This window comes from Ips typographus, linkage group LG2 (genome assembly GCF_016097725.1).
Source record: "Ips typographus isolate SLU linkage group LG2, UJ_Ityp_2.0, whole genome shotgun sequence".
NCBI classification, from domain to species: Eukaryota; Metazoa; Arthropoda; class Insecta; order Coleoptera; family Curculionidae; genus Ips; species Ips typographus.
In genome coordinates this window covers 16,506,965-16,525,580 of record NC_138423.1, presented here as the reverse complement: position 1 = coordinate 16,525,580, position 18,616 = coordinate 16,506,965, and the positions used below count along the sequence as shown (strand labels likewise).

The window sequence follows — 18,616 nt, the reverse complement described above, 5'->3', positions numbered from 1 at the left end:
GCTTTTTTGTAGTTTTTCTATCTCAGAAACGCTTCAAGTTAGAAGTTCGAAATTTGTACCACAAACGTACCTTGAGGGAATGCAACTTTTCTTTTCTGGTTTCTGAAAAATTAAAAATAGAAAAAAAAATTGAAAAAATTTTGAATTTTTATAATAAACTTTAACTGTCTAAATTCCTTCAGGTTTTGACGTAAAGTGTCATTTGTAAAAATGTAATTTTTGAAGGGTGCCACGCATTGAAAACCGTCAAAATTGACATAATTTCCAGGTCATCCCCAAAACCGTGACAGCTGGGGCAAAATGGATGTCAGTGTTATACAAAAGGTATAAGGTGTCTCAGATTAGCGGCTGAGTAAAGGGTGTCCCAAAAAAGTGAAAAACCAAAAAAGTTTTTAGTTTCAGGGAAATATCTCGAAAACTGTGTAAAAAGCAATAATGGTCAAAATTGTCAAACTATCACACCAATGACCTTTTTTACACCGTTGAAAAGCTTTGGATTTGTGAAGCTTGACTTTGACGCCCTCTAGCGGCCAAACGGTGCAACCGATTAACTTAAATGAGCATATTTTTGAAAAGCTTACGATCTGAGCTATCTTTTGGTTGTCATTAATAGTGTACAATAATAGAAGAAAAAATAACTAAACTGTTAAAATAAACTGTTTTTTATTATTATTGAATACCATTTTCAGTAAAACATTTTACTTGACTAATAATAGTTTGTCCAATTTTTGAATCTGCAAAAAATTTAAATTTTGAGGGCAATAATCACCAAATTGCTTGTGCTTTTTATTTCATTAAAGAGAAAAAGTGATTGTCGTTATTCAACATAAATATATTTCTGCAAGTTATACCGCCTGCAGGAAATTAATTAAAAATGATTTTTCTGCATTTATTTTAACTTAACCGGCGACTAAAATAGTTGAAAAAAGAGGTACATTTAGTTTTGTTTTGTTAGTGGTTGTATTTCAAATCGTTAACATCCGGGAGAAGGTTCAAACATCACAAAAGTCGATAAGAGTTGTTGTGTTGTAAATCCCTTTGGAATTACTCCAAAAATTTCACACGTAATATTCCAGAAACTCCATAAGAAACTGGAATATATTCGAACATCTTTTAATTAACACTACAATTAATTTATACATTCACGCACAAAAAAAAATATTCCAAATCACCCCACCTCGTCCTCCAGGACGACCTTGCAAAGACGTGGGTGAATCCAGACTCCGCCCACCAATTCCCCGCCTAACCAATAAGCCACGTGCAGCCCGTGACGTCACCACACCTGGATCGATATCCAGAGTCCTGGAAGGTTAGTTCTTGAACGATCGTCGCGGAGCTCTATAACATTTCTCTGGACTTAAAAAAAACTGCACAACATCATCGTGTATGTTCGATGTGGATGTCACGCTCTGAGGCAGATGTTGTCCTTAAGATTTAGAACAAGGAATAGTCCCTCACAGAAAACCTCCCTCAGGTGGGGTGACTGCTGTCCTTCAGAACAACCTCTGTGGTACTTCACATAAGACGTTTTTAAGAAATCGAATTTCCGATATCCGCAGTTCGTGTTCGTTTTCGGTAAGATCGATGTAACGTAGTTTTTTGGTATAATTGCAATTTTTCATCACATTTTTGTTTTTCTCATGAATATTTTATGAAAGTGACAGCTAGAGTGATACACCGGATTAGTATGCTAATCAAGCTGGAAAGGTTTTAAAATCATTTCCATTTTTTAACCTAAAGTCTGATGATGACTTAGGCCAAAATCTGTACCCTAGATGAGTTTAAATTTGACCACTTGAGTATTGTTAACACTTCATATTAAAGTTACAATTAAATAATCATTTACAATATTAACCCTTTTACAAATTTCCCTATACAGTTTATATTTGACTATTTCTCTGTATTGAACCTGCGCAAACTTCTGTTTTAAATCAAACGTCAAATATTTGCGTTCTAATTTAACAAAAAGTCAACAATGTAATCAATGATTACACCATATGCACTTGTTGAATAATTTAAAACCCTTTGAGGTTTACTTTAAAAGAAATACTGCGTGACGTAGTTAATGAAAGTGTATGAATGAATATTTAAAATACATGTGCTAATTATGTTAAACGTCCTTTTAAATAATTGATTAAACTTCTCTGATAATTTACAACTTTATTTTAATCATTTATAATAATCACAGTTTCTTTAAAAAAATTTAAACTGTTTTAGCTAAATTTTTGATATGACAAATAAGCCGTTCTTGTTGGTGGAAAAAGCCATTGAAAAGTTACATATTTAAAATTTTAAAACACTTATCATTGAAATGTCTCTTTCACAATGAACGTACTTAAACGTAATAACACATATAAATATCAACCTAAATGAATAAAACAACTTTAGTGAAACATACCTATTAGTTCACAATTAAATACTACTTTTCCTGAAATTAATCATAACTTATACATAACTTTTAAAAAAATTAAGTGAAACTATATGTTGTGAAAGAGGCATAAGACAGAAAAAACTAAATGAATAAGTTTTTGGTTTAGAATTTTCTACAGTAAAATGAATGAAAAAAAAAACTAAAACACACAAAATATAAAAAGTGAATAGTTTATTGTTCATCAATCATAAAATAGGAAAATAAAATCATAGTTATTAACACACAAACAAACTGGCAAACGATAAAAAAAATTAAACATACAAAATACAATAACGTTGAAGACAATGTGAATGGTGTACATAGTTAATAAATTGACCATAAAAAATAGAATGACCAGCAGTTCTATCTTTAGAAAATTACAATACTTTACACCAAATTGAAGAGTTTTTTTTCTGTCGTCAACGTCTGCAGCCATAACAGCAGTCACTATCACTGGATTCACTGGAATAGCTGCTGTAGCAACCCCCACCACGCTTAGTGCAGACATTCGAAACCTAAATAAATAATATTACTTTATAAATAATCAGAAAATGTATGTAGACTGCATGAAACAAAGACAGATAATAATTAGTTACAAGGACTACTGTACCTTTCTAGTTTGGCTAGTTTTGGTTGTTGTTGGTTTTTTGGCTGTAGTCGCAGGTTTCTTAGCCGCAGTCTTTGGTTTTTTAGCAGCAGCAGCTGGTTTTTTTGCTGCTGATGTAGTTTTTTTAGCAGCTGATGGTTTTTTAGCAGCTGGTTTCTTGGCAGTTCTGGTTGATCCACAACCTCCGCTTCCACAAGCTCCAGGCATCTTTTTGCTTTTTTACCAGAAAAATAAGAATTTTTATTAATTGAGATTTGTGCGAAACTACTTCAGGACGTGTAGTATTTAATGCAGATTAACTTACCTGGCTGGATTAAAACAAAAATTAATACAATGTATAAGTTCTAGTGGCTACACTTTAGAACATGGAATTTTAAACTGTCAAGGCTGCAATACGAAGTCAAATAGCACAGAAACTAACGGTCGGTCTTATTTATAATCTAGCAAATTTGCGATAAATACCTGAAATATATGCCAACAAAAACTGGTAGTTTTACTGGGTACAGTGCTAAAAGGCACAATATTCAACACCAATTTTTATCTTTGTATATGGACTAAATATTTGAATTTAAAATAACAGCAAAAGTTGGATTATATGAGTTCGAGTGCCTAACCTAGGGTTTTGTTCTGAAAATAATTGGATTTCGATTAACAGACTAGCCAACCAAAATCGATACAAACCTCCTAAATAAATGACCTGAATAAGTGGTTGTTGAATAATAAAACACAGTACATACTACAAGTACTGTTCAAACTTTTGTAATCCTTATAAAATGTTTAATTTTAGGTTATAATAATTTTTTAACAAACCACGTTATGGCTATGTTGCAGTCACTGTTCAATTTACTTTAGTCTTTCTTGGAAAATCACAGAAACTTTAGTATCTGAAAGAGGCAGTTTTTTATACATAGTGTATAATCTACTATTTTAATACCAAAATTTGTGTACTACTATACTTTTTAATATAAATTATGGAATCTATATAACTTTTGCTAGTTTCAAATTTGAGACTAACATAAAAAACAACTTATATTGCACACACTGTGGACGCTAGATCAGGGAATTTTGGCATTAAATGTTTAAACATCAAAATCTGTTACTCTTTATGAGATCAGTCAGTCAGACTTTAAAACGTCTGGAAATGGAAAGTTTGTGAATTGACTTTGTTTTTCTTTGAGTAACATTTTCAAGAACCTGCAGTAACAAGCAAATTTATGGTTTGTTGACTTTTATTCCATTAAGTTATAAATAGCAAAAAGTAACATAAATGTTAAAATTGTCGAAATATCTTTCATATTTCCATAGTCTTGGCAGTGATCGATTACCTGTCTCTAATCACGCAAAGTATTATGCCCAGCAATAACCCTTGATATTGAATTAATATGGAACAGTGCCTACGTTTCTTGGATTAGAACATTGATTTTTATAAATGACCCTTAGTTTTTATCAGTGTAAGAAGAAGAATTATACAATCGTCCGTAAAGTTTGACTAAAGGTTATACAAATATCGATAATTTTTTAAATAGCCTTATGATCAGTGGACGACTGAAACAAGAAAAATTCCAAAATCAATTCATAGAAGAAGTAGGTAATTATCCAAAAAGGTAGTTACAGCAGAATTGAATCAGGTTAATAAGCCTTTTTTACAGTTAGGTGATATAGGAAAAAAATATTTAGGGGCAAATATATTTATATCTTTTAATTTTGGCGCCTTCTTCATCTCTTTCTCTCACTTTTCGATTTTCTCCTTTTAATCTGGTAAAAAATTAATTTTAGCGCAAAATAGTATATTTTCTAACAAGTTTACAAAGTCTGGTACTTGTATAACGACTCACAGTGTGTGGTGGCTTTAAAATTGATCAATAATATTAATTATAATTAACATTACTAATTATTATTCTTCAAGTCTGATAATAAAGCGCATTTATACTTAAGCTTTAACTAACTTTATTGTGCATACAACAGTTTGCAATAACAAGCTTTTAGACTGTTCTAAAAACTTTTTTAAGCTGCTTCAGGAGCATTTTGAAGGTTCTGCACTACTTTGAGAGCAATTGGAAATCTTAGACGGTTCAGAAAATTGTTGAAACTTTTAAACTGCTCTAAAATCATAAGGACACTTTAAATGGTTCCAAAGGCTTTCGGAAGCATTTGAAAGCTTTTAGACCTATTTTGAAAGCTTTAGAAATTTCTGTATAGTGTTTTGGAAGCTTCTGAAATCTTGTTAGAAGACTGCAGGAGCATTTACAGTGTTTTAGGATAGTTTAAAGAGCATATTGAAGGTTCTGCACGGCTTTAAAAGCATTTGAAAATCTAAGATGGTTCCAGAAATTGTTGAAAGTTCTTAAAGTGCTTTAGAAGCATAGGAAAGCTTTTAAACTGTTTTAAAATTTTTTAAAAGCTTCTAGATTAGTTGAAGAGCATTTTTAAGCTTATAGACTGTTCTAAAGGTATTTGAAAATTTCTATGCTGTTTCAGGAGCATTTGGAAACTTTCAGACTCTATTTTGAAAGCTTTTATAGTTGCTATAGTGTTTTTTAAGCTTTTGAATTTTTTTACACTACTTCAACAGCATTAGGAAGGTTTAAAAAGCATATTGAAGTTTCTGCACTGTTTTAGAAGCATTTGGAAATCTTAGACTGTTATCTATAATCTTTTGCTCTGTTAAAATATATATCTTTTAAATAATAATCTTAGACCGAAATTGTTGGAATTTTTTGAACTGCACTGGATTCTTAAGGAAGTTGTTTTCAAATCTTTTGAAAGCTTCTAGACTAGTTAAAACGCATTTTTAAGATTTTACACTGTTCCAAAAGCATTTGGAGGCTTATGCTGCTTCAGGAGCTGAAGCATGGAAGCATTTAGACTATTTTGAAATTTTTTGAGAGTCTCTGAACTGGTTTGGAATTGGAAGCTTCTAAACTGTTTTGGACGGATTTTAAACTTGTTCTCGAGCTTCTATGACCGTTAATAGCAGCGGAACCAGACAGTTATTCTTACGTCAAATCATCATCTTTCAATCTGAACAATGTCACAGAACTCTTCATCATGCAAAAAATAGATACTTTGCACACGCGAGTAGAAAAAAAAAATTGTCTAATTTTCGCGCGATGTAGAATACAACTTTTGACGAGAAAGCTATATTCTCCAGTTTGGGAGGATTTTTTCTTCTTTTCATCTCACCTTTCAACTTTTCTTCTTTTTTTTCTGGAAGAAAAACATTTATAGCGCAAAAATTAAATTCTCTAATTTTGGCGTAAAAACTGTATCGTTTACTTTTTTTCTCCATTTCTTTCCTTATCATTCTTGTCATTTTTCATCCCCCACTTTTCAATTCCTTTTCTGTTATTCTGGTAGAATACAATTTTTTGTGCAAATTGTGATGTCTAATTTTAGCGCCTTTTCTTATTATTTTTTTTTAGTTTTTTGATTCTTGTTTTAAACTGATAGCCTTATCGTTTTTCTTAGTTTTTTTAATTTGTTGCTTTTTCCCTTTTCTCTCTTGTTAGTTGTTACGTAATTAGTATTCCAATTTCAGATTACATTAGACTATTACTGAAGCCAAAATGATTAACATAGCTGGAGTAATATCAATTATCCTATTTTACATACTGATATTGGCTGTTGGAGTATGGGCTGGTAGGAAAAAAGAAGCAGGAAATGATTCGGAAGAAGAAGTTATGCTTGCAGGCCGAAATATCGGTTTGTTCGTTGGCATATTTACAATGACAGGTAATCCACTCTAAATGCTAATCTAAAAACGGAGTAATTCTATTATGTACTATTATTTTTTTTATATATTTGCCTAGTTTTAGCAAAACCACTAATGATTTTTTCAGCTACATGGGTCGGTGGAGGTTATATCAATGGAACAGCAGAAGCAGTGTACACATCAGGGTTGGTATGGTGTCAAGCCCCTTTTGGTTATGCCTTAAGTTTGGTATTTGGGGGTATTTTCTTTGCCAACAAAATGAGGCAACAGGGTTATATCACTATGTTAGATCCACTGCAAGATTCGTTTGGAGAACGTATGGGTGGTTTGCTGTTTTTGCCTGCGTTATGTGGTGAGGTAAATATGCAAAATCAGTTGGTATTTAGATTGAAAATGTAGAGGTTCTTAAAACATTAGAAAAGACAATTGTAATTTCATAAAAAATGTGGATCAAATGAGAAGAATTTCTAAAGTCTAGATAATAGCTTTCTTCCTCCATTATGCCAGTTTGAATTAACACTTAAGACAGTTATTACCTAATTTACAATTTATTTTTGAAATGCAAGCATACAGAAAATCAGCAATACACAGTACTACTTTCGGTTTGCTGTAGGTATTTTGGGCAGCTGGAATTCTAGCAGCTCTTGGTGCCACTCTGGCCGTTATCATAGATATGGACCATCGTACTAGCGTCATCTTCAGCTCCTGCATCGCAGTACTCTACACATTGTTTGGTGGTTTATACGCAGTGGCTTACACCGACGTGATCCAGCTTTTCTGCATCTTCATAGGATTATGGATGTGCATCCCATTTGCGTGGACTAACGAACACGTTCAACCCTTAACCACAACCGAACACGACTGGATCGGAAAAGTTGAAACTGGAGATTTGCTTTCTTATATCGACTACGGTCTTTTGCTAATTTTTGGAGGAATACCGTGGCAAGTGTATTTCCAGCGAGTGCTCTCCAGTAAATCCGCGGACAGAGCTCAGCTACTCAGCTACGTTGCTGCTTTTGGATGCGGAATAATGGCGATCCCTCCTGTATTGATTGGTGCTATAGCTAAGGCAACTGGTAAGTGGTTTTTAATGACAAATTTAAATCATTCTGTTTTTTTTTATGAAGATAAAATTTTAAAAACATTCTAATAAACTGCTAGTCAAAAAGAATGGGACAACAAAATGTTTTCTCTTTTTTCAGCGGCTTTTTCTCCAAATTGATTGACAAGATTAGCAAGATTACACTTAAAACTACCGAATTGAAGTAAAAACTTATTAACTGCGTTTTTAGGGTGATGTGATAAAATAAAATCATATGTTTTAACATACATTTTAGCATATTCAGTAATTTTAATAGAAAACAATGGTGTTTAATGAATAAGCACATTATTTGTCTCATTATCCAATTCATATCTTATATTGTGCTTTTTTTACTGAAATTTACTCAATATAGATTATTTTCAGTAAATTTTCTGCAATTAAAGTGTAATTTTGCTGTCAAAAATTTATTTTAGGACCACGCCCAACTTAATAATTTTTTTAATTAAAAAATATACATCAAAATAAAGTCACGTAATCTCTTTAGGTAAATTTGATAACTAAAAGCAATCACGTGACCTTCAGATCAACACAACCTTAAATATGGTCACGTGACTGCAAGGTAGCTATTTTAACCTTAGGCAGATATCAAGATTTTATTGGATGTTTGAAAATAGTCACATGACCTTCAGCAATTAATTGAAAAAATTGTCACGTGACTTAACAAACGACATTTCTATCTTAAATATGGTCATGTGACAAGCAATCATGTAACCTTTTTTAGACCCTCTTGTAATCGTAAAAATGGTAACGTGGCTTTAAGAAAGCTATTTCGGTATTGAAACAGTCACTTACTCTTCAGAAGTGCCTTTCCATTGTAGAAATGGTCGCGTGACATTCAGAAAAACATTTTGACCTTAAATGTGGTCACGTGATTCGACGCTAGAAAATAGTCACGTGTAATTGAATTTGATATTTGAAAACAATCACGTGATCTTTTCTGGTCTCAAAATCGTAAAAACAGTCACGGGACTTGGACTCGTAAAAATGATTACGAGACCTTCAGAGCAGCATTTTTACCTTAAGTATGGTCACGTGACTGTAAAAATGCTATTTGAACCTTAAAAAAAAAGCTACTGAAAATAGATATAGATTATGACACATCAAACATACTTATTATTGTTGGGAATATCCAAAAATGTGGTAATATAAATTTTTTATACATACAATATTTTTTCTGCTCGGGTGTGGTAAAAGTAAAAGTAAAGTGCACTTAACCACACTAATTTGAGTGCGGGAAAGAGTAATTTTCTTTACCAGATGCGGTAAAGTTACCTTTCCGCTCTAATTCTGTTCTTAAACAATTTACATTTCAATCAAAAAACGATAACTGTACTTTTGATGTTCCAATAATTAAGGATATACTTTTAAACATCTTTTAAAACAAAGACTATCATTTCAGTAATTTGGTTATATATTTGAGTTCATTTAATGAAAATTGATACTCGTAGGAAAATTTTGGTATCTAACACATGCGGAAAGCGTCTTTTCCGCCACATAACTGCAGTCTCGTGCAAGAAAGTGTCACTTTCCGCACGAAATTCAGGATTGTTATATTTCTTTAAAAACGTACTACGTAACGTAAGAAAATAATCAGAGCAAAAAATGAGAGAAGAATGAATTTATATTTAGAATTGAGCACTTAACAAGGGCGAATAAAAATGTCTCATAAAGTAGTATTAAAATTCCTTCGGTAGAAGACTAGAAAATATGTGATGTAAAATTAATTTGTTTTTCCTTAAATATGGTTGACAAACAAAATTTCTAATTATAATACACAACTCTGAATCCTAATTAATTATGCATAATCAAAGTCTGTTGGCCTTCAACATTCATAATTTATTACAGCTTGGAATGAAACTGACTACAAAGGACCTTATCCCTTAACAACGGAAGAAACTGGAATGATTCTTCCGATGGTCTTGCAATATCTAACTCCAGACTTTGTATCATTCTTGGGTCTGGGTGCAGTATCAGCAGCTGTGATGTCATCAGCTGACTCTAGTGTCTTATCAGCAAGTTCTATGTTCGCTAGGAACGTGTATAAATTGATATTTAGACAGAAAGCTTCCGAGATGGAAATTATTTGGGTTATGAGAGGATCTATTATTATCGTCGGCATTTTGGCTACGATAATGGCTCTTACGATTCCTTCTATTTATGGGCTGTGGTGCGTAGTTTTATGGTATTCATTGATGTTTTAAAGTGGTAAAATATGTTAATTGTAGGTCCATGTGCTCCGACTTAGTCTATGTGATATTATTCCCTCAATTGTTGATGGTAGTGCATTTTAAAGAGCATTGCAACACTTACGGTAGCCTGGCGGCGTATATTATAGCATTTTTGGTTAGAGTATCTGGTGGGGAACCATTAATGTACCTACCGGCGTTAATTCATTATCCTGGATATGATGAAGTGAACGATGTTCAAAAATTCCCTTTCAGAACATTCGCCATGCTGATGTCGTTAATAACCTTAGTTCTGGTTTCTTGGGGTACTAAATATGTCTTTGAAACTGGAAGACTAGCCCCAGGCTACGATTTGTTTCACTGCGTCGTCAATATACCTGAAGATATCCAGAGAGTTGGTGAGCCAGCTGAAGAAGGCGAACAAATGGCCGTCATGACTTCCGGTGCTATGGGTAAAGTATATGGAGCAGCAACTTTAGTGGGTAAAGACGAGAGAAATGGGAGAATTAATCCTGCTCTGGAAGCGGATGATGATATTCCTGCTTCGGAAGTGGATCGATTGAGAAGTTCAGTTTCTTCAGCAGGTGGTGGAGGTAGAAACACACCAGGTATTAATCCTCTAGACAACTACCAAACTAAGTTGTAAGTGCTATACTTGTATTTAGTATTACTACAGTGAGAACCTAGATGTCTATTGAACTTCGACTCCTGAATATGCACAGTAATAACTACCATTTCTAGGAAATATACCTTAGTAAAAAGGAGTCGATTTCTATAAAAGCGCTACTAGTATCCTTAACATTTTCAGTTTAATTAAATAGTTTATTACTAAAAGGGTTTATGAGCCCTGGTGTAGTAGACTGAATACGTTCAATGTAATTAGAGCAAAGTGAAATCCTACAAACTCCCGCTGCTCTAAGAGCCGTCAATTTGAGACATTTTTAGTAATCCATTTTATTCATATTAATGTTTGTCACGTCTCAACGAACAACACATCGAATATTATTTATATTTTGTTGCAGCCATTCTAGGGTTTTAAAATTGCGTTTCAGTTGTTTCATAAAAACTATAAACTAAAACTATAAAACTGGTGAATTTTGAACATGCATATGATGGTAAAGATTGTAATTGGTTGGTAGTTAGCTGACAGTAAGCAAAAATAACGTGAAGTCTAAACGGTCAATTTGTTTTTTGATTCTAATTTGTTAAACACATTTGGTTGGAACATTTCGAAAAAACCATTTCTACACGTTGAAAATATCTTACTTAGCACTACATAAGCAAAAGTATGTCCATTAGTTTTATTACGTATACGTTATCTAAACATAAAAAAATGCAATGCTATAAAACTTTACTAGAAAATCTTACTTTGGGTTTTAGGTCTTTTTAACAATACTATTTTTCTAGTACTAGTTAAGCCTATAAAACAACACATATCAATAAACACTATTTATAAAAATTGTGTGACTTTACTACTGAAATACATATCATACTTATTGCTATTGCAATGTCATAATGGTAAGTATTAACGCAATATAAGTTTACTCATAACAATAATAGTTTTATTGTTTTTTTTTGAAACAATTATTTTTAATTAACATATCAAATAGCAAACAATTTTACTAATAATTAACAAATAAATAGAATTTGTTGTTGATTTAAGACTAGCTGATCGTTGTGTTGTTATACGGTTTGTAATTTTATAATTTGTTAGAACTGATAGTTTTATGGCAAGGCGATCTCCACGCTATTTATACTTAATAGTAATTTAGGCGTTTTCTGTATATTAGAGTGATTTAATAACAAGCCTGTTAATGTAATTGTACATCTTTAAAAAAAGTCGTTGAGGCACAAAACTACTTACATATCCAAATACATATCATTATTGTACATCCTATTGTTAATGCATTTCTAGGCAAAAATGTTTATTCTTGATGTTTGTATGGTGCAGAGTAATTGCCTTATTATATTTTGCACTAATTTTAATTACTGACTTTTTTGATCAACAAAGAAAATTTTGAAAAACAGCATTTTGGATTATGTTATGCATCTAGTAAGGCATTTTCACTGCACAAACCTATAAATAACAATAAATGTGTAATTATTTATTACTGAAACTGTTAGGTGGAACTCTCGTATATTTAACAAAAGACATAGACTGTTATCTACCCTATATAAAAAAAGTTTAGATTCGCTGTATAAAAATAAAATACATATCTATTCATGTAAAAATATTTAGCAGAATTAGATCTATCATTGTTGTAAGATGAGAAAAATAAAATAAATTCTTAAATCTGTGTTGTTGCAGATTGGTTGTTTTTATTTTCATACTTACTAATTTCACTATTGTCACTTTAGTCAGATTATGTTTTTATAATGTGTTTATACATGATTTCTGTCATGGACTCTGCTCTCTTCTTCCAAAATCTTCATTCTACTATAATATGGTCATCACAGAGGAAGACGCTTCTGTCGTTTCTCATTCACTACAATCTTAGTGATATTATTTCCTCCTAAGCGACGTTGTAGCTGACTGTATAGAAGGGAAATGATTTGGAATGTCCTTATAACTATTAGCCTTATTTGATTGACTAACACACTGAACAACATATTTTTAATTACCATTCAACGAAATGAACAATCGGAATAAAAAAGTATACCACATATTAATTTTTAATTTCTTTATTGATCGTACAAAATGAATAGAATATACATTCGATTTTCTATTAAAATACTGCTGAAACTAAGCTTAAGTACTGGCTAGTAGTATTCGTGGTCTTATATTTGAGTAAAGTAAATGGTAACTGAATTGTCACTGTCTTGGCAAAAATCACCAAGATCTATGGAATAAATATTCTACGTTTTATGTACAAAGTTGATTATGACATATTTCAAACTTTTCTCAGCAGTTTAGTAGACGTAACCTCCGTTGCTGTCGTAGCTTTGACCACCTCCGTTTCCACCGTTGCTGTACCCATTGCCATTTCCTCCTGAGCTATATCCTCCACCGTTTCCTCCAGAGCTGTATCCACCTCCATTTCCACCTGCACTGTATCCATTAGATCCTCCATTTCCGTTTCCATTGGATGGGGCACCATAGCTTGAGGAAGGAGCAGCTGGGGCACCGTAGCTGGAACTTGGTGCAGAACCACCGAAAGAACTAGATCCAAAACTAGATCCAGAAGAAGGAGCACCGTAACTGGAAGAAGGGGCTTGTGGAGCACCATAGCTTGAAGATGGTGCACCTCCTCCTAAACCGTTTCCAGAGGATGGGGCACCATATGAGCTGGATGGTCTTTGTGGAGCTCCGTAAGATGAAGAAGGTCTGGAGGGTGCGCCGTATGAGCTGGAAGGTCTGGAAGGAGCACTGTATCCGTTGGATGGCCTGTACAAGTTACCTTATTACTAAAATATTCAACAAGTCAAATTGAAAACTTACCTAGATGGACCTACTGGGGTACCGTAGCTAGTGGAAGGAGGCAGATACTGACTCAAACCATTTCCATTGCCGTTGCCATTTCCACGTCCATTTTCGTTACCGTTAGCTCTTGCTTTGCCATTTCCATTCCCACCAAATCCGGAAGACGGAGCTCCATAGCTGGATGATGGAGCTTGAGGAGCGCCGTAGCTGGATGAAGGAGCGCTGTAACCGCCGTTACCGGATCCAAAACCATCTGCAAATGTGTTTTCTAATGTGCTGTTTGTATTTAATGCATTGGTTAATTACTTGAACCACCAAAGCCTCCAGAAGATGGAGCTCCATAGCTGGATGATGGTGCAGCAGGAGCAGGTGCGCCGTAACTGGAACTGGGGGCTTGAGGCGCTCCGTAGCTACCAGATGGGGCACCACCTAAAAATAATTTTTGTTTATAAGAAGATCTAATATGAGTTTAGGTAAAAATCGTCTAAGGTAAAAATTATTCCACATTAATTAACACAATTTGTGCAGTACATCCAATTCCCTTTAATGACTTCAACCAAAAAAAAATAAAAAGTGTCACAAGCTTCTAAATAATACTTAAACCCTCCAGAGGAATTGTCAAAATTCTCAATAAGTCCCTTTATTCTGGCAAAATTTTGTCCAAAGTGTCAGATGCTTTTAAATACTACTAAAAACCTCCCAGACATTGCCAGAAGCCTCTAAAAGTATCCTTAAAACCTTACGACAATTTTACCTAACCTAACCTTACAACAGTTTATATAAAAGAATCAAAGGGTTCTAAATACTACTGAAAACTTACCAAAAATTGCCAGAAGCCTTTACAAGTCTCTTTAACTTTACAAAAATGATTCCAAAGTGTCAAAGGCTTCTAAATACTACTAAAAACCTTACAGACTTTGTCAGAAACCTCTACGTCTCTTTAACTTTACAAAAATGTTTCCAAAGTGTCAAAGGCTTCTAAATACTTCTGTAAACCTCCCAGAAATTGCCAGAAACCTTTCCAAGTCTCTATAACTTTACAAAAATGATTCCAAAGTGTCAAAGGCTTCTAAATACTACTAAAAACCTTACAGACTTTGCCAGAAACCTCTACAAGTCTGTTTAATCTTACAAAAATATTTACAAAGTGTCAGATGCTTCTAAATACTTCTGCCAACCTCACAGAAATTGTCAGAAACCTCTACAAGTCTCTATAACTTTACAAAAATATTTACAAAGTGTCAAAGGCTTCTAAATACTTCTGTAAACCTCCCAGAAATTGCAAGAAACCTGCTTCGAATAAATAGTCAACCAAAACTATTTATTCGAAGCTAAACTAATTTCATTAGGTAAATGGGAATTTTCTTTCACTTTCGACTACCACGATTCAGTATAAACCAACATGCAGTTAATTGGAAAACTAAATGGACTTGTTAATTTGAATTTTCGAATCGATCGAGTTTGCAGCAACATTTTGTAATTAAAATTTTATGCGATAGGTTAAATATACATAATATACACTACAGCTTCATTAGAAAAATCAATTTTACCTCCAATTCCATTTCCAAATCCACCGCCATTTCCACCTGAAGATGGGGCACCATAGCTAGATGAAGGAGCGGCAGCTGGTGCTCCATAAGAGGAAGATGGAGGTGCTCCATAACTAGATGAAGGAGATCCACCGTTTCCAAATCCTCCACCATTGGAAGGAGGAAGGTAACTTCCTCCAGGTCTGCCTGATGAATATCCACCATTCAAAGGAGCTGTTACAACAAAGAAAAAAGTTGAGTTACAATAATTTTATAGTTATGTTACTGTAAATAAGAACATTGAAGGCTAACGAACTCGTTGATATTCGATGCACGTTATAAGGTGCCTGTAAAAATATTTTATGTGTTTTAATTAAAAAGTAATAAAACCGAAGCAATTCTTTTTGTTATACCGTAGATAATTTAAACAGTTACATTACCCAGGACATCCCAATTTGAATAAAATTACTTTATCTACAACAAGCACAATTTTGGAAATTGCGAGAAAACGTGAAAGCTTAATCGTTACACTTAGTAAGCAACATCCTACAATTGAAACTGCGTAACCACGTTTTCGTCAATTGCGTAAAGAAATAACTATATTTTCAGGAAATTGTTGGTTTTTAAGTATAATACACACTTACCGTCACGCTTTTGAAGGCGAGTTCCTTGAGTTGTAGATAGCAGAGCGCATAATGCGATGGTTACCTAAAAAAAAATACAAATCATTAATTTGTAATTCATATTAAGTCTGAGATTTCTTTGCAATTGCATATCGTCACAATTGAATGAAAAAAAATATATTTGTCACTAGGAAAACCCATCTATCCAAGTGTAGCTTCATAAATATTGATGTCTGAATCTTTTAATAGTAAATTTACACCAGAATGTCTCCTTGTATTTTACTATCTATTATATGTTTTTCTACTGTAAATCCAATTTTATTGTAAATGCAATTATACAATTTATCTGAACCTACTTTTAGTTGTGGAGGTCTCGGCAATTTAAACAAATATGGGTTTGTGTCTCTTTAAGTAGTTATTGCACAATTGTCTTAAGTGCATGTAAACTTGGAAGTACAAGATGTTAGTAAGTATAGAAGGTGAAATGCATGCATGATTACATTCCAAATACATCATAGTTCAATAAACTAGTAATGAAAAAATTGTCTAGTATAATTATCGACCATTTTACGTGTGAATGAATAAGAGTAATCTACAAGATCATTAAAATGATACTAATGGTTAATAATGCAACAATTATGCACGGCTGTGAATAACCTAGAACAATAAAATTGCTTTAGTTTTACGAAAGATTTTGTGTAAACTATATTTGCATAAAATCTTCACATATATCTGTTACGCCTTGTTGCGTTTACATTAAGACTAATTTCACACTTTTAGGAGGTCGTAATTTTCAGTTGGTAAATTGTGTTTGTCAATGAGTGGGCAATAATTTCATCACAGAAAAAAATAAAAAAGATTTTTCAGATTTGGGGTTTTCCAGTAGTTTGTTAGAAAATGTGGTTTGATTTATATAAAAAGGAAAATTGCCAAAGGTAATTAAAAGAAAGCTTGTGGGAGCCAATATGGGCAATTAATGGAATGTCAACTGTACAAACGTATCTGTTTACTGATGGTACTAAATTTTCTTCACGTAACACCCTACAAGGTAAAGTGCACATCTTGATACTGACCAAACCATTTATGGAAAAATAATAAATAATTTACCAAGAATTCTACTGTTCTTATTTAACACTAAGTAAGCTGTTATCAATTATTTCAGATTTTCTTTGGAACCATGAAATTGGTGCTTTTTACCATCAAAACAAAGACCTACATAGAGAGTCACCATTGACCTCTGTTCGAGTAGTTAGAAGGCATAACTCGTGCATCATGAAAATGAAAAGTGAGAGTAAATTACAGATCGTGGCACTAGGAATCCCTAAGTATAGTAATTTTACTTTCATTCATTGCTTAAGACAAGTAGTTGTCGTACAAGATGTTTAAAATAAATTGAGGATAATACTAGAAAAGATGGACAATAGAAATTTTTTAAGACTTTTATTTCATTGCAGGCGGTTTGTTTAATTAATTGCATTTATATGATTTATTTACCTTTACCAAAACGTTTGAAATTGGTTAAGTAAAGGTTTTTTAATGCAGTAATGTCGCCAAATAGTGATGTAACGACACTTACCATCATTAAAACATCGTTTGACAAAAAAGAAACATAAACGAATTAAAAGACAATAAATTTAATTGCACTTTCTTTTTCAATTGTGTGCTTACGAACAAAATTGCCTTGGCTTTGACTGTAGAATAGACGTATTAACGTGGAGAATTGCAGATATTATGAAACAATATGACTTTAGGTTGGGAACAATTTCACAAAATGTTATTCACAAAAGTAGTAAAATAACATGTCCAAAATTTTTTTAACTGAGATGTTAAACTGAATATATCCAAAAAACATGTAATTTTTGATTTTATTGTTTCTTTATCTTAATTTTTTTAAAATTATGAAATTTGCTGGTGATTATTTATAATACTATAATGGTTTGAAGCGATTTTTATGTATATAATATCCCAGTTTTTATATTCAGTACAAACGTGTTTAAAGTATGACAATATTCCAGATGACATTCCAAAAGACACAAAATCGTCATCAAAAAATTTTAAATAAAAATTTAAACAGATCGTATTTGAGCAACCCATTTATGTTATTATGTGTAACCTTAAGATGAAATGGGAGTTTTCTTAAAACTTTAAGGAATAATAGATATTTTGACTGAGTTTTATTGAAAACCGACGAAAGCAATGCGGATATTATCAAGAATGTAGTGGAGTCACCATTAATGATTAATAGAAAAGTTGTTTGAAAAATTTGTCGTTTTTAACATACAATTTTGATATACGATCAGGCAATTGAATATTTTATAGGATTGAATAATTTTTAATAAATAAATCGTGCATTATGTCATTTATAATACTATAAATAACCCTTAATCCTAGCTTGTATAGTTTTTGAGAAAAACTGAGAATATTAAATCAAAAAAAAAAAACAAACTTATCGTAGCAGTTGTAAATTAAAAGCAGCAAAAAATTCAAAACTATCCCTTAATCACTTACCCGAAAAATTCACTCAAGTTTTAAGATTTAAAATATTTTGAAATTCTGTGTGTTGTAAACCATTATTAATTTTTGTTGTACTATTTTTAATTTTCAATTTAAATTTGATAAACATGAAAATCACAATTAAATTCACTTGATTAGTCCTTTTTCTTAAAAAAAAAACGCAATATCAAACACAAATAAACTATCACTTACCACGAAAGAACGCATGACTGAAAATGCACACTCGCTAATAAAGATATTAGGTAAAAATGCAGACCTACTGTAGATCCGCTAAAAGTTTATGTTGAATAGCATCTTCAGTGCTTCATTTATATATTTTGGAGAAGCTCGGAAAGTGAAAGTGACGGAGACGAATCTTCGACGATGATCAGGATGGGGTAATTTTGAAGGTCTTGGTAACGTGGGTTAACAGATCAAAGGATCCTAAACGGGTGAGGAAATCCGTATTTCTGTTTTAACGTCTTTATTTAGTTTAATAGTTGATTAGTTTGAATATTTTATGATTGATACAA

At 32.5% G+C, this 18,616-nt stretch overlaps 2 protein-coding genes and 1 long non-coding RNA gene across 4 annotated transcripts; 1 reads left to right on the top strand and 2 right to left on the bottom strand.

Moving 5' to 3' along the window:
* The first annotated feature begins 1,321 nt into the window (after positions 1-1,321).
* On the top strand, positions 1,322-12,324 carry ChT (choline transporter). Of its 2 annotated transcripts, XM_081972940.1 has the most exons (7): positions 1,322-1,575; positions 6,556-6,749; positions 6,857-7,086; positions 7,343-7,805; positions 9,677-9,998; positions 10,057-10,625; positions 10,683-12,324. In XM_081972940.1, the coding sequence occupies exons 2-7, from the start codon at positions 6,584-6,586 to the stop codon at positions 10,694-10,696; spliced, it is 1,764 nt and encodes a 587-aa protein (XP_081829066.1). In that variant the 5' UTR covers positions 1,322-1,575; positions 6,556-6,583; the 3' UTR covers positions 10,697-12,324. The 2 variants fall into 2 exon arrangements, with proteins under 2 accessions (XP_081829066.1, XP_081829065.1); XM_081972939.1 differs by having other exon boundaries at positions 10,057-12,324.
* Positions 2,588-3,482, bottom strand: LOC145724939 (uncharacterized). Its single transcript, XR_014177132.1, has 3 exons — positions 3,322-3,482; positions 3,021-3,231; positions 2,588-2,925 (listed from the first exon to the last, which is right to left on the bottom strand). It is a non-coding gene; the product is annotated as an uncharacterized LOC145724939 (long non-coding RNA).
* Positions 12,325-12,683: 359 nt separating the features above from the next.
* Positions 12,684-18,406, bottom strand: LOC145724589 (uncharacterized). The gene is made up of 6 exons (XM_081972941.1): positions 18,297-18,406; positions 15,612-15,675; positions 14,989-15,201; positions 13,745-13,867; positions 13,457-13,691; positions 12,684-13,402 (listed from the first exon to the last, which is right to left on the bottom strand). Exons 1-6 carry the CDS (start codon positions 18,309-18,311, stop codon positions 12,928-12,930), a joined length of 1,125 nt encoding a protein of 374 aa, XP_081829067.1. The 5' UTR covers positions 18,312-18,406; the 3' UTR covers positions 12,684-12,927.
* Positions 18,407-18,616: the final 210 nt, after the last annotated feature.

Coding starts and splice junctions, on each gene's coding strand:
- ChT (XM_081972939.1), top strand. CDS start 6,584: ATGATTAACATAGCTGGAGTAATATCAATTATCCTATTTTACATACTG. Junction 6,750..6,856: donor TGGCATATTTACAATGACAG/GTAATCCACTCT, acceptor TGATTTTTTCAG/CTACATGGGTCGGTGGAGGT. Junction 7,087..7,342: donor TGCCTGCGTTATGTGGTGAG/GTAAATATGCAA, acceptor GGTTTGCTGTAG/GTATTTTGGGCAGCTGGAAT.
- LOC145724589 (XM_081972941.1), bottom strand. Junction 15,202..15,611: donor TCGCCTTCAAAAGCGTGACG/GTAAGTGTGTAT, acceptor TTGTTGTAACAG/CTCCTTTGAATGGTGGATAT. Junction 13,692..13,744: donor TGGAGGCTTTGGTGGTTCAA/GTAATTAACCAA, acceptor ACACATTTGCAG/ATGGTTTTGGATCCGGTAAC.